Raw genomic sequence first — 12,234 nt, 5'->3', positions numbered from 1 at the left:
TCAGGCATGGTTTTTGTGGAGTGGTAAGGCTAATCCAAATGAAGAAGCAAGTTGATTTAGCTTTTAATGGTACATCTTTATTCCATAGCTTTAATTCAATTTTTACTGTAGATCATGCTGTACTTCATATGAAATTCTCTAAATTGCATATTCAATAGCAGTTTAAACCATGTACGACTAAAGTTAAACTTTATGCGTCATTACTATTTCTAACAAAGGAAATATAGATCAAGCAGCAGCAAGATGTACAGCACAGGAGGAGAGGCGAGCTTCTGATGCAAAATTGCACGCATTAGTTATTTATAGTAGAGGTTATGTAATAGGCTAGCAAATTCTAGATGGTACTGGTCTAGGGAGAAGATCCTGAATTGCAGAAAGTTAATTAAAGGTTGCGTGTTCGCGAAGAGCAAAGCCATCCTATTTTTTTATATTTTACATCTTCCCCCACCCTCAAAACAAGAGACCAGGTGAGCAAAGCATTAGTAGATTAGTGAAGCAGCAAGTATGAGGAAAGATATGAAGAAACATCCAGAACATAGCTTACAAGATTCAACTATGTCCTATCATGGATCCTAAACAAGCTTTAACTATGTCCTATCAAAGATGTAAAATATAAAAAAATACGATGGCTTTGCATCTCGCGAACACACAACTTTTAAATTAACTTTCTGCAATTCAGGATCTTCCCCCTAGACCAGTACCTTCTAGAATTTGCTAGCCTATTACGTAACCGCTACTATAAATAAAGAATGCACGCCATTTTACGTCAGAAGCTCACTTCTCCTGTGCCTGTACATCTAGCTGCTGCTTGATCTATATTTCTTTTGTTAGAAATAGTAATGATGCATAAAGTTTAACTTTAGTCATACTTGGTTTAAACTACTATTGAATATGCGATTTAGAGAATTTCATATGAAGTAAAGCATAATCTATGGTAAAAATTGAATTAAAGCTATGGATTAAAAATGTACCATTAAAAGCTAAATCAACATGCCTCTTCATTTGGTTTAGCCTTACCACTCCTCAAAAACCATGCCTGAACACTGATGCCAAGCTTTCACGACTGCTAAAATATCACAGTTATTTATTTAGCCAACTGGATTTTCTGTGTGGGAAAAAGCTCCAGTGGATTATTTAATGCGCATTTAATTTTTCATCGTCTACAGTGGGTAATGGTCAGTTACTGTGTGTTGCATTTTCCCTGTGCTTTTCCTCGGATCCGAATATGCGTTTTTCAAGTGCTGTGAAGTGTTTTGATAAATGAAAATTCTTCAGCAAAGTGTATTGTGATTAATTTTGGTGTAATGTGAAAAATTTTTTAGTGTTGATTTCATATTCAAAATTGGTATGAATACAAGATCTAAAAGTAAAATGGCAACAAATACAGAATCAACAGTTACAATTGATGCTGCAAAATTTCAATTTCCAATTTTTGATGGATCAAAAAGTGATTTTCCCATTGACAAGTACATTCTACTGTTTGAGCAAAAGTGTACCACTAAAAATATTCAGGAAAAGATAAAACTTTCATCTTTGCTGACTGTTTAAGGGGAGAAGCCTTAGTATTTTACTTAAGAGACTGCTTAGAAAAAGATTCCGAAGTAGTGAAAGACAATTTCCAGACATACTTTTCCAGTGCAGAGACAATGACTTTTAATGATTTTGTGTCTATTACTTAGATAAATTTAACAATATTGACTTGTATTATCGTAACAAATTAAGATTTGGATCTACTTTGAAACTAAATGATTCCACAATGGTTGAGGCACTTAACCAAGAATTAACGGAAGCTCAGAAGATGCTGCTCACCGTCCAAAAAATAAATAACTGTGATATTTTAGCAGTCATGAAGCTTGGCATCAGTGTTCAGGCATGTTTTTTGTGGAGTGGTAAGGCTAATCTAAATGAAAAGGCAAGTTGATTTAGCTTTTAATTGTACATCTTTATTCCATAGCTTTAATTCAATTTTTACCGTAGATCATGCTGTACTTCATATGAAATTCTCTAAATCCCATATTCAATAGTAGTTTAAACCAAGTACGACTAAAGTTAAACTTTATGCGTCATTACTATTTCTAACAGAGGAAATATAGATCAAGCAGCAGCAAGATGTATAGCGCAGGGGAGGCGAGCTTCTGATGCAAAATGGCACGCATTCATTATTTATAGTAGCGGTTATGTAATAGGCTAGCAAATTCTAGAAGGTACTGGTCTAGGGGAAAGATCCTGAATTGCAGAACGTTAATTAAAGGTTGCATGTTTGCGAAGAGCAAAGCCATTGTATTTTTTTTTATATTTTACATATATGTATATGTATGTAAGATAAAAAAAATATAGAAAACATTATAATTTGCAATAGTCCCTTAACTTTCCATTTTAATTTGGGTATTTTCGTCTGTCTTAAAAATAATAATTGCTCATTAAAAAAAAACTCTTTAAACGGCACCATTTTAAAATTAACAACCATGTCATATGATTTTTTATAATGCTAGTGACATAGATGGTTTTGCAAACTAAAACTAAAATAGCCAATAATAATTGTTGAGTGCTTTTAATTAGTCAATCAAATAATATCAAAATCAAAAGTAATCCATTCGCAGCTAAGATGTAATCATGAAAATGTCGCACTTCCCTTCTGTTTCTCTTGTTAACAAGAGCCATTGCCGTGCTGCTCTGTTCTTATTGCAGCAATATCAAAAATGTAAATGTTATGTTCTGGAATAGGCACAATTAGCATGCGATGTTATTTGTGGCCACAAGTGTCATTTAAAATAAAAATGAATGTTTAATTCTGCCACGATTGCATTAACTTCAAAGTTTGTTCATCATGAATCAACATTTCTGCAACCAACTTTTCTGCATTATTATATAAATATATGTATAATATATTACATTTTCATTATTTATACTGTAAAATTTAAAATAAGGTTCTTACAGACTTTAAGAGTCTAGGTTTTTGAAAGCAATGTTTGCTCATGAAAAGTCCTTAATTTCATTCATAAAACATTTTTGTCCCTGTTCTATGATTTGTATTCTAAATAAGAGCTAACATTTTGGATAAATATTGAATTCAAACCATGTGGCTTCTATTAGAGTCATTGCAAATTGTTGTAAATAACATGAAATTGTCAACCATCCTGAACTGAAAGTTTTGGAGTGTTTAATTGGTTATTCATCCAGGCTCTCAAACAGGTGTTAAAACAAGAACAGTGCCTGCCTTGATTAAAAAAAAGAGGGTGTTCTCGGATTTCAACCTTTATCTTACCATCAAGTGAGTAGAAGACTGGTGCGACACCAGAGTACTCGGACACAAGACCCGGTCTCTATTGAAACTGATAAAACATTTGTGAATTTTTTATTTATTGCAAATTATATAGAAATAATGAAATAATTTTACCCACAGAATTCACTAAAAGCTAAAAACTACTTTTAACATTTAGGAAGTAATGAATAAAATGGTCATTTTTTGATGTACTGTGAGGAAAGCATGACATTCAAAAAAGGTCCAAGTGTGAGTTTCATAAAGGTCAGGTTGTCAGTCATTACCCACTGTCATTACTATACTGTATTAGTATTCTATACTATATTAGTATATATATATACTATATTAAACCCACAGTCATTACTATATCTGAAAAGTCTTCAGATATGTGGGCAAAAGACATGAAATGGGAACTCGTAAAGAAGGGGAAATAACCTAAAAATATTTGCCAGTATTATAACGATTTAAATCTGGAAAGGGCTACATATTTATATGGTGAGTTTTAAACTGCTGCAGCTACAAGGCCATTAGGAACAATACACATCCATAACTTCCAACTCTCCTGGTAGTTTTCCATCACATCTTCATGTCAGTCACTGAATCACCCAGTTTTTAATATATAGACTATGCTAAAAATGTTTATCAAGAATAAATTAAATTTATTAAGTTAACGTAACTTAAATTACGCAATTTCCACTGCCCCATCCCTACTGATTTTCAGCATAATTTTATTATTATTATTGACTTGAAGTGTATTAATCTACTGTAGATATTTTTGGAGTTTTTTATTTAGATTCAATCAATGTGTAACCAGTTAATATTTGTATTTAATTTTGTTTTACAAAAATAAATGATGCATTACTATGTTTATCCTGACAATAATATGTTCATCATTTATTAATGTTATTTCCGTCTTAATTAAAAATACTCCCATAAATTAAAGCCTATTTTCCCCCTATTTGAGATTTGCTCAGTATAAATTACAAAAAAAAGAAAGGAAGGAAGGAAGAAAAATTAGCAAAAGAACATAACATTTAGAATTTCTAATTAAATATTAATAAATTTTACATTAAAAGCATGGCCTTCATTGGAAATAAGCATTTGACTGCCGCATGTGTGCTCATACTTGGGTTGCCACATAAATGCATTCTGGTGATGTCATGATTTTCAACATAGCATGTTGCATCATGAATACTTTTCAGAAGGGTGTGGGTAATTGGAAAGCATTCATACTTTCTGATTGTCCATACCCATACAAAAAAATTGCCAAATCGGCACTAACTTTACAGATTGGCTTACGAAAAATTGCCAAATCGCCACTGACTTTACAGATTGGCAAAATCTTTTGTTTTACAATCCTCATAAATCACAGATACTGTTCTGTTCACAAATGATAATATAAAGAAAGATTTTATGTAAAACAAATTTTATGAAAAAATCAAATTTATATGACCACTGTTCATAATTTTGGAATGGTACTCTAATACTGAAAATAATGCAGTAAAACAGAGTATAGCAAATAATTAAAAATAAATCCAATGGGCACTCAGACACATAAGTGCTATATGCATCCATGATTAGGCTGTTGTCTCATATACACTTGAAAATGCCAGAAACATGGCAGTTTTTCCTTATGTTAAAACCAGAGGTGAACATGTAAATCTCCTTTAAAATATCTCTGACTATTGTAAGTGTAAAATAAAAGTCTTTGATAATCCTAATTTAGCACTGATTACTTTGTAAGTTTTAGGGAGTTAATTTTATTCTCAAATTTGTTTTACAGTTACATTAAATATTAGATTATGTTCAAATATTAGATAATTCATCCTACATACACTTCTGTTTTATTCTTAGAATGATATTACAAAAATGAATTTGGTTGCATAGATAATTGCTTTAATTTGTTCAGTTTCCATTTGTTGACAGGTCCTTAATTTGTTTAATTGATAGTTGTTTAAATCCTCAAAAGTTATTAATTTTCATGTGCAGAAATGTGTATGAATGCTGAGATTTTTCTTAAATAGTTATTGTATTTTATAATGTCTTAAATAGTTTGTTTTGATTAAAATAATGATATATTTAATATTATAAATATATAGGCTGAGAGTTGCTGGGTTGAAGGGGATCCAAGGTGTAGTGAGGAAGACAGTGAGTGATGATCTACAAGTGAATATATGGGATGAAACTCACATGGAAAAAATTATCCCTTCTCTCCTTTTCAATATGCAAGATCACTGGTAAGTTCAAATATTTTCTATTAGCCAAAAGCTTTTTGGGGGAGGGGTGACATTAATAATTTTATTAATACAAAATGTAGAAATATTTAGAATATAACAAACTGCTGGGCAAAATTATAGGATGAATCACTTTATTTAGACACACACCAAACACAAAGAATGCATTACAAAATACATCTGCTATTTATTTATTTTCATTATTTGTTAATTTTTGCTTCTTTTTAAATTTATTTTAAAGCATTTTATGTATGCATAAATTAATTTCATTCACAGGAATTCTCTTTTGTTTATTATAAGAGTATTTCTCTAATCGTGATGAATGATAGGTTGAGAAAAAAAAAAGGTTAAATATTTACTTCAGCAGTGTAATAACTTAGCTAAACTAGAATTCCTTGCAAGCCAAAATACTGAAGAACTGTATGGTGACTTTCGCTGAGTTCTTGTAACTGGCAAGTCGAGAGATGGGTTGAATTACCCTTTATTCCAACTCAAAATTAGTTAACAGAAGGCCCCCTTCGTGGGTGTAAAATAAGTCTCAACTTGGGCTTTGACTCAAAATAGAAATTATTAATTAATCAAATGCTGAATAAATTTAACCAACCAAAGCTGCACAGAATTAACTAAAGGAGTTGGCCCTTATTTAAAAATCGCCAATGTATACTAGCAGGCATGTAGAAGTACGGCCGTAGAACAGTAAGCTTAACAACAGGAAAAGGCAAAACACACTCACGTGCTGAAGTGACCCAAATTCCAGCTTAAATACTTGTTTCTACCTCATTTGCATTAATTGTAATCCTGAAAACTTATTCTGTCAGGGAAATGTAGGTGGACATTTAGAATTTATAGTAAAGGCTTGTTCCAAAATTATAATAGTAAAAAAATAAATAAATAAAATAAAATCTGAAAGGTTTCGGATTTTAAAATACATTCAAAGGGGTGTTTTTTATCGCCTTATGTGTTACCTTTATTTATTAAATATCATAATCTTTGCACTTAAACCATAAAATTTGGTTCAATAGCAATGTCGCAAAATAATTTTAAAATAAGCATATCTTTAGAATTTCCGATACACAGTTCCACATGCTGGAAATTAAAAGCTTTCCACACACACACCCGTAGAGTGTTGCTATTGCTCGCTTTTAAATCTTTGTGTTTGTTAATCAAAAATTCATTAAAGTTTTACAAAGTATGAAATCGATAATAAAACAAATTCCAAATTTCAAACTTGAGCTTTCAGATGCACATATTTGCAGTAGAATTATGTCATTCAAAATTGGATGGCTGTAAGTACCGTTGTTTGATTACAATGCGAGAAACATGCATACATTTATTCAGATTCTTCATTATTTAATTTTTTCAAATATAATATTTGGTGGCAACGATTTGAAAAGTGATACGTCATTTATAGGGTTCTGATGCAAAATCCCAAAATGAAAACAATAGTCCTTCAGGGACAAAAAAACTAAAAAACTTTTGGACTAAAAAACTATTAGAAAATTAAAGTAAACCCTAAAAGTGTAAATGTAAATATTATTAGAACCAAAATAAATAATGATATAGTTTCCATTTTACATCAACATTTAATTTTAAAAATTTCTTTTAAAATGAATTTTCAGAAAAAGTAAAATACATTGTGAAATAGCCAGATATGAGTATTTAAATTTTGTATAATATGTTTTAATATGAAAGGACTAGATTTATGGCATAAAATTAGACAGAATAGTTTACTTAAAATAGCCATTAAAATCAAGTTTGAATTTTGCCCAATATAGCACTAATTTTATATTGGTACATTTCTTACAATTAACTTACGATAGCAGATTTTGTATTTTCCATAATTTTCTATTGCTTTCTCTTTTTTCATTATAACAAAATCAATATATTGTGCTTTTTTAATTCAAAAATTTAAGAGTCTGTATCATCTCTATTTTAGTTTTACTTTTCATGTTTATAACATTGTGGTATTTTATTCTTTGCACATAGTGGCAGTTTGACTGAAACACCAGATTCCCCCCTAGAGGAAGCAAATCCGTGGTCATTAGCTGAAAACTGTTTGCGTGAACTTATGGGCCGAGCAACATTTGGAAATGTTCGATCTGTTATTAGACCTGTCTTGAAGTAAGGTTATGTTTCAACTTACATTGTATAATTTCTGCATAATTTTGAAATTAACTAATATAGTATTAAAATATTTTCATATATACGTTTTAACCCTAGTCCTATAAAGAAGTTAATAGAATTATGCAGAAGAGAAATTTTAAGACGTTGATTGGAAATTTGTTAAAATTGTATGATAAAAAATGGCAACTATGCTTTATATTATGGGTTACTTATCCATTTTGTCTGTAAACCTGTTGTTAAATACATTAGTTTAATTCAGTTTTCAGAGGGCCTTTATAATATGTTTAAATACTAAATTTTCCAATGAAGTAGTGGCCTCTTAAATTGTAATTCCTTTCTTTCTTAAAAATAATATCAAAGAGCAGTACTGAAATTATGAATCTCCCTCTAAATGTTATGGCTTTATTGGTATTGGTCATGTAATATATTATATTAGCAGTATCAATTAATTCAGTGCACTTCATTTTTAAAGCTTTTAATGTATAATGTGTATGTATTTTAATCTCCCATATATCTTTGCTTTAAGTTCCAGGAAAAATTCTAAGTTGCACAAAAAAGTGTTAAAACTTTGGAAAGATTTGACAACTTTAACCTGTATAGAAAAAGAGAACAAAAGCAAGTGATATACTGTATTTAGTTAAAAATGTAATAATAAGTACTGTATGATGCCTCTGATAGCATAAAGAAGCCCATCATCATTTGAAAATGGCAGTTTCTAGTATGGCAAACTGAGCTGAATTATATGTTTTGGTTGAGACTTTATACCATTAGACATTTTTTTCAAGAGGACATGCAAAAGTTTACTCATATTATTATATTAATATATAAATATAAATAAATAAAACCTGTTCAAAACCTAATCCGGTTGCACACGGAAAGCAGCAACAAATGGAAGTAATGATACAAAATAAATTAAATTAAAAATACCGTAATTTCCGGAAGAAAGGCCGCATCAGCGTAAACGCTGCACTCGAGAAAAATGGCGGGGAAAAAATTAAAATTACACAGAAACGCCGCATCAGCGTAAATGCCGCAATAGATTAAATTGCGCGTCACATCGCCGTGGGCCGTATAGATGCAAAAACTCAACCTAAGTCCTGATATAGAACATACCAGTTAAGAAAAATGCATGAAATGAAACCATAACTCAAAAATAAATTTAAGGTAAGAAATGTATAGCTTCTGTGCTGTTTAGAGACATTTTCAAAAATTTTCCGCACCCTAATTAAAAACTATGCAACAAGTACTTGTACCCTAACTGATGGGATCTGTATTTGGCAGAATGCCAAGAAAAATCCATTCATGCTGAAGGGGAAATACGTCAAGAGTTCAAGAGTTCGTTATTGCGAGGCAGGTGGAGTCGTGTCCACCTTTGAAAAAAATTGCAGAAAAGGCAGGAGTGGAAAGAGGATGGGTCCTGGAAGATTCATCGAATGGCAGAGGAGAGAGACTATTCAAACTGATGAGAATGTTGATTTGAAAGGGGAAGAATGTTATTGTTCTGAGATCTCATTTAGGGTGAATAAGGCATGTAGGTCTGTTCAAGGAAAAGAATGTAAACAAAATAACGTTCGCAAAAAGCAACTGAGTGGTCTTTTGTGTGGGAACAGCACCAATCTATGCACAGTGACAAGGCCATCCAAACTATGTACAATGACCATCATAGGAAATATTTTATTTTTAGTGCACCTAAACGCCGCATGGGTAAAAACGCCGCACCTGCTGAAAATTTAAGTTTTAAACACTTAAACGCCGCAGCGTTTCTTCCGGAAATTACGGTATATTTAAAAATCCAGCAAAAAACATCAAAAGCAAAAATGGAAAGGAAATTTCCATCTTTCACTGCATCATCATGGGGGGGGGTGTAACGAAGGAAGTAACTAGGTCAACGTGTTTCTGTACAAAGGAGACATAAATTAAAGTTTAATAGTTAAAATAGTTTCAGAAAATTAATGAAAGTAATCTGTATCTTTGTCAGTCCAACCTGTATGTGGAAAAAATTGCAAAATTATAGCATCAAAATTATAAGCAAGCTTAAAAACTGTTACAGAATATTTATTTTGAACAAACACAGTGTCCCCCCCCCAAAAAAAAAACATGTAAATATAAGCAATCCATTGTGTGTGTATGTATACATATAATATGCAAGAAACAAATATGCAACAAAATATGACAGCTGCTTTAAAAAATAATTGGCGATCTCAAAATTAACATTCTAGATTTGGTACTCTCCCCCTAAATTCATCTGTTCTCTCAAATTTGAGTAATTCAAATTATGTAATGGTATTGAAAAGGGCAACTAAAACTAATATTAACCAATCATAGCTTGTCTCTAGAATACTTTCTGCACCTACAAAGTATAAATACTGAGTCATAAGCACTACGCTTCCCTTTTTTCCTGACTTCTGCCATGCAAACAACTCTGCGCTGCTTATGCTTCCCTGCTTGAAATGATGTCGCATCTTTTCAGCTGTGCATGTAAGAAATTATAGTAATTGCTATGATTAAAGAGTGTATTATATACAAGGAATTATTCTAATGTATCTGCAAAGCTGCAGATAAAGATGTTAATTGACTAAATCTAGTTTGGTATCACTCGTTCTTCTCACTGTGCCACTCAGCCATCGCGACTGTACTTTGAAATTATGACATAAGTAACATAGTGAAGCTCTGGCATTTTTTCTCAGAGTGTGCTGAATTAGACTGGAAAGGTTTAAAAAGATAAATTTCTTGCCTATGCAGAATCTGTTTCTTTTAGTGAATTTGTAAATATTACTTATTTCAAATGCAATGACATTGAAAAATATTTTAGAGAAAAACTGAAACATTCCGTGAGCCTAAAATTAAATGATACGGTCTTAATTGATGCTCTGAATCAGGGTTTGCCTGAGCAATAGAAGATGTTGCTCACTGTCCAAAATGTAAATACGGTTAAGGAATGGATAACTGGCTAGAAAAAAAATTTTTTTAGGAAACAAAGTTGTTTCCATTGTAGAAATAAGGGAAAGTTGCACAGAGTTAGGGAAAGACCTTAACTTCTACCATGCAAACAACTCTGCGCCACTTATGCTTCCCTGCCTGAAATGACATCAGATCTTTTTACCTGTGCATGTAAGAAAATATCATAATTGCTATGATTAAAGACTGTATTTATATTGTCTACAAAAAATTATTCTAGTATGCGTGCAGATCTCAAAATAAAGATGTTAATTGGCTAAATCTAGTTTGATATCAACTCGTTCTTCTCGCCATGCCACTCAGTCATCGCGACTGTGCTTCAAAATTATGATATAAATAAAAATATGTAAGATATAACAAAATGCGGTAGCTGCTTTAAAAAATAATTGCCGATCTCAAAATGAACATTCTAGATTTGGTGCTCTAGGCCTAAATTTATCTGTTCTCCCAAATTTGAGATTTTTCTATGTTATGTAGCGCTACTGAAAAGGGTAACCAAAATTAATATTAACCAATCATAGCTTGTTTCTGGAATTGCACCTACTCTGCTCTGGCAGCTAATTACGTAATTTTTTTCCTAGCTTCTGCCACTGCTAAAATATCCCCGCTGCTCTGCTTCTCCGTCTAAAATGCCTGCATCGTAATTTTAAGAACCAATATACATAGCAATCCATCATATTTCATTATGATTGAATCATAGAAATGTCTCGAATTTCATTATGATTCGATAAATATCTATGGAGATGATTCTATATGTGTGGAAATAAAGACTGGAAATTCTTCAAATGCATGTTTTGTTATCTTCATCTGTATGCCGTCACCTTCAGCCACAACAACTTCAAGCTGATTCCTCTTCTTATGCTTCCAGAAATATTACATATATATATATATATATATATATATATATATATATATATATATAGTAGAATAATTTCCTTAAGTGAATGTGTAAAATTTCTTGTTTGGAAAAATGTAAAAGTTTTAGACATTTTATAACTTGAAATTCTTTGGTATTTTAAGGGAATATAAATTTACCTATGTATTTTTCTATTTGTATAATATTATATATATATTAAGAAGTTTTTTTAGTTTAGTTTAATATAGAAACTTAATACTTTTTAGACACTTAGACAATCATAAATTATGGGATCCAAATGACTTTGCTGTTCATACTTTCAAGATTATTATGTATTCTATTCAGGTAAGCATTGAAAAGGTCTTTTCAAATTTCAGAACAGTATTAAATATATTTTTTGCTTTTTTATTACTTCAGATGAGTTATTTGAATCTTATAACTAAACAAAGACCTCTTTGCATTTTTTGTAAAATATGATGTTCAGTATCTTATGGAAAACATGATGAATAAGTTTCAAATGTTGAGATTTGTGTTGCTGGTTGGAAAAATTTATTAATCATTGATACACTTTAAGCTTCTTTTTAAAAATATTTTTTTAACTGAATTAATGACCACAGTGCTTTTTTTAATCAAATTTTTTATGCCAAAAAAATCAGATTTTAACTGCTTTTTACTATGGCAGTTTTTATATCCTGGGGGAAAAAATAACATATTTATCATAACCCTTTGGCAATTTTTGAAGCCAAAAACAAAATAGCACATCTTCCTCTTAAATAATTATGTATTAATTACGTATTAAA

General features: G+C 31.0%; 1 protein-coding gene across 2 annotated transcripts in view; it reads left to right on the top strand.

The window, feature by feature from the left end:
* The window catches only part of stmA (Protein EFR3 homolog stmA), a 97,935-nt gene that overhangs the window by 38,368 nt on the left and 47,333 nt on the right, over positions 1–12,234 (top strand). For both annotated transcript variants that reach the window (XM_035370474.2, XM_035370472.2), the window contains exons 6-8: positions 5,362–5,499; positions 7,483–7,617; positions 11,701–11,779. In XM_035370474.2, the coding sequence (XP_035226365.1) occupies positions 5,362–5,499; positions 7,483–7,617; positions 11,701–11,779 (352 nt within the window). The remainder of the gene's footprint in view (positions 1–5,361; positions 5,500–7,482; positions 7,618–11,700; positions 11,780–12,234) is intronic.

The sequence above is a fragment of the Stegodyphus dumicola genome, chromosome 7 (genome assembly GCF_044657685.1).
Source record: "Stegodyphus dumicola isolate Sdum_Otavi_A_Nest chromosome 7, ASM4465768v1".
NCBI classification, from domain to species: domain Eukaryota; kingdom Metazoa; phylum Arthropoda; class Arachnida; order Araneae; family Eresidae; genus Stegodyphus; species Stegodyphus dumicola.
This window is presented reverse-complemented; position numbering and strand designations above follow the sequence as displayed.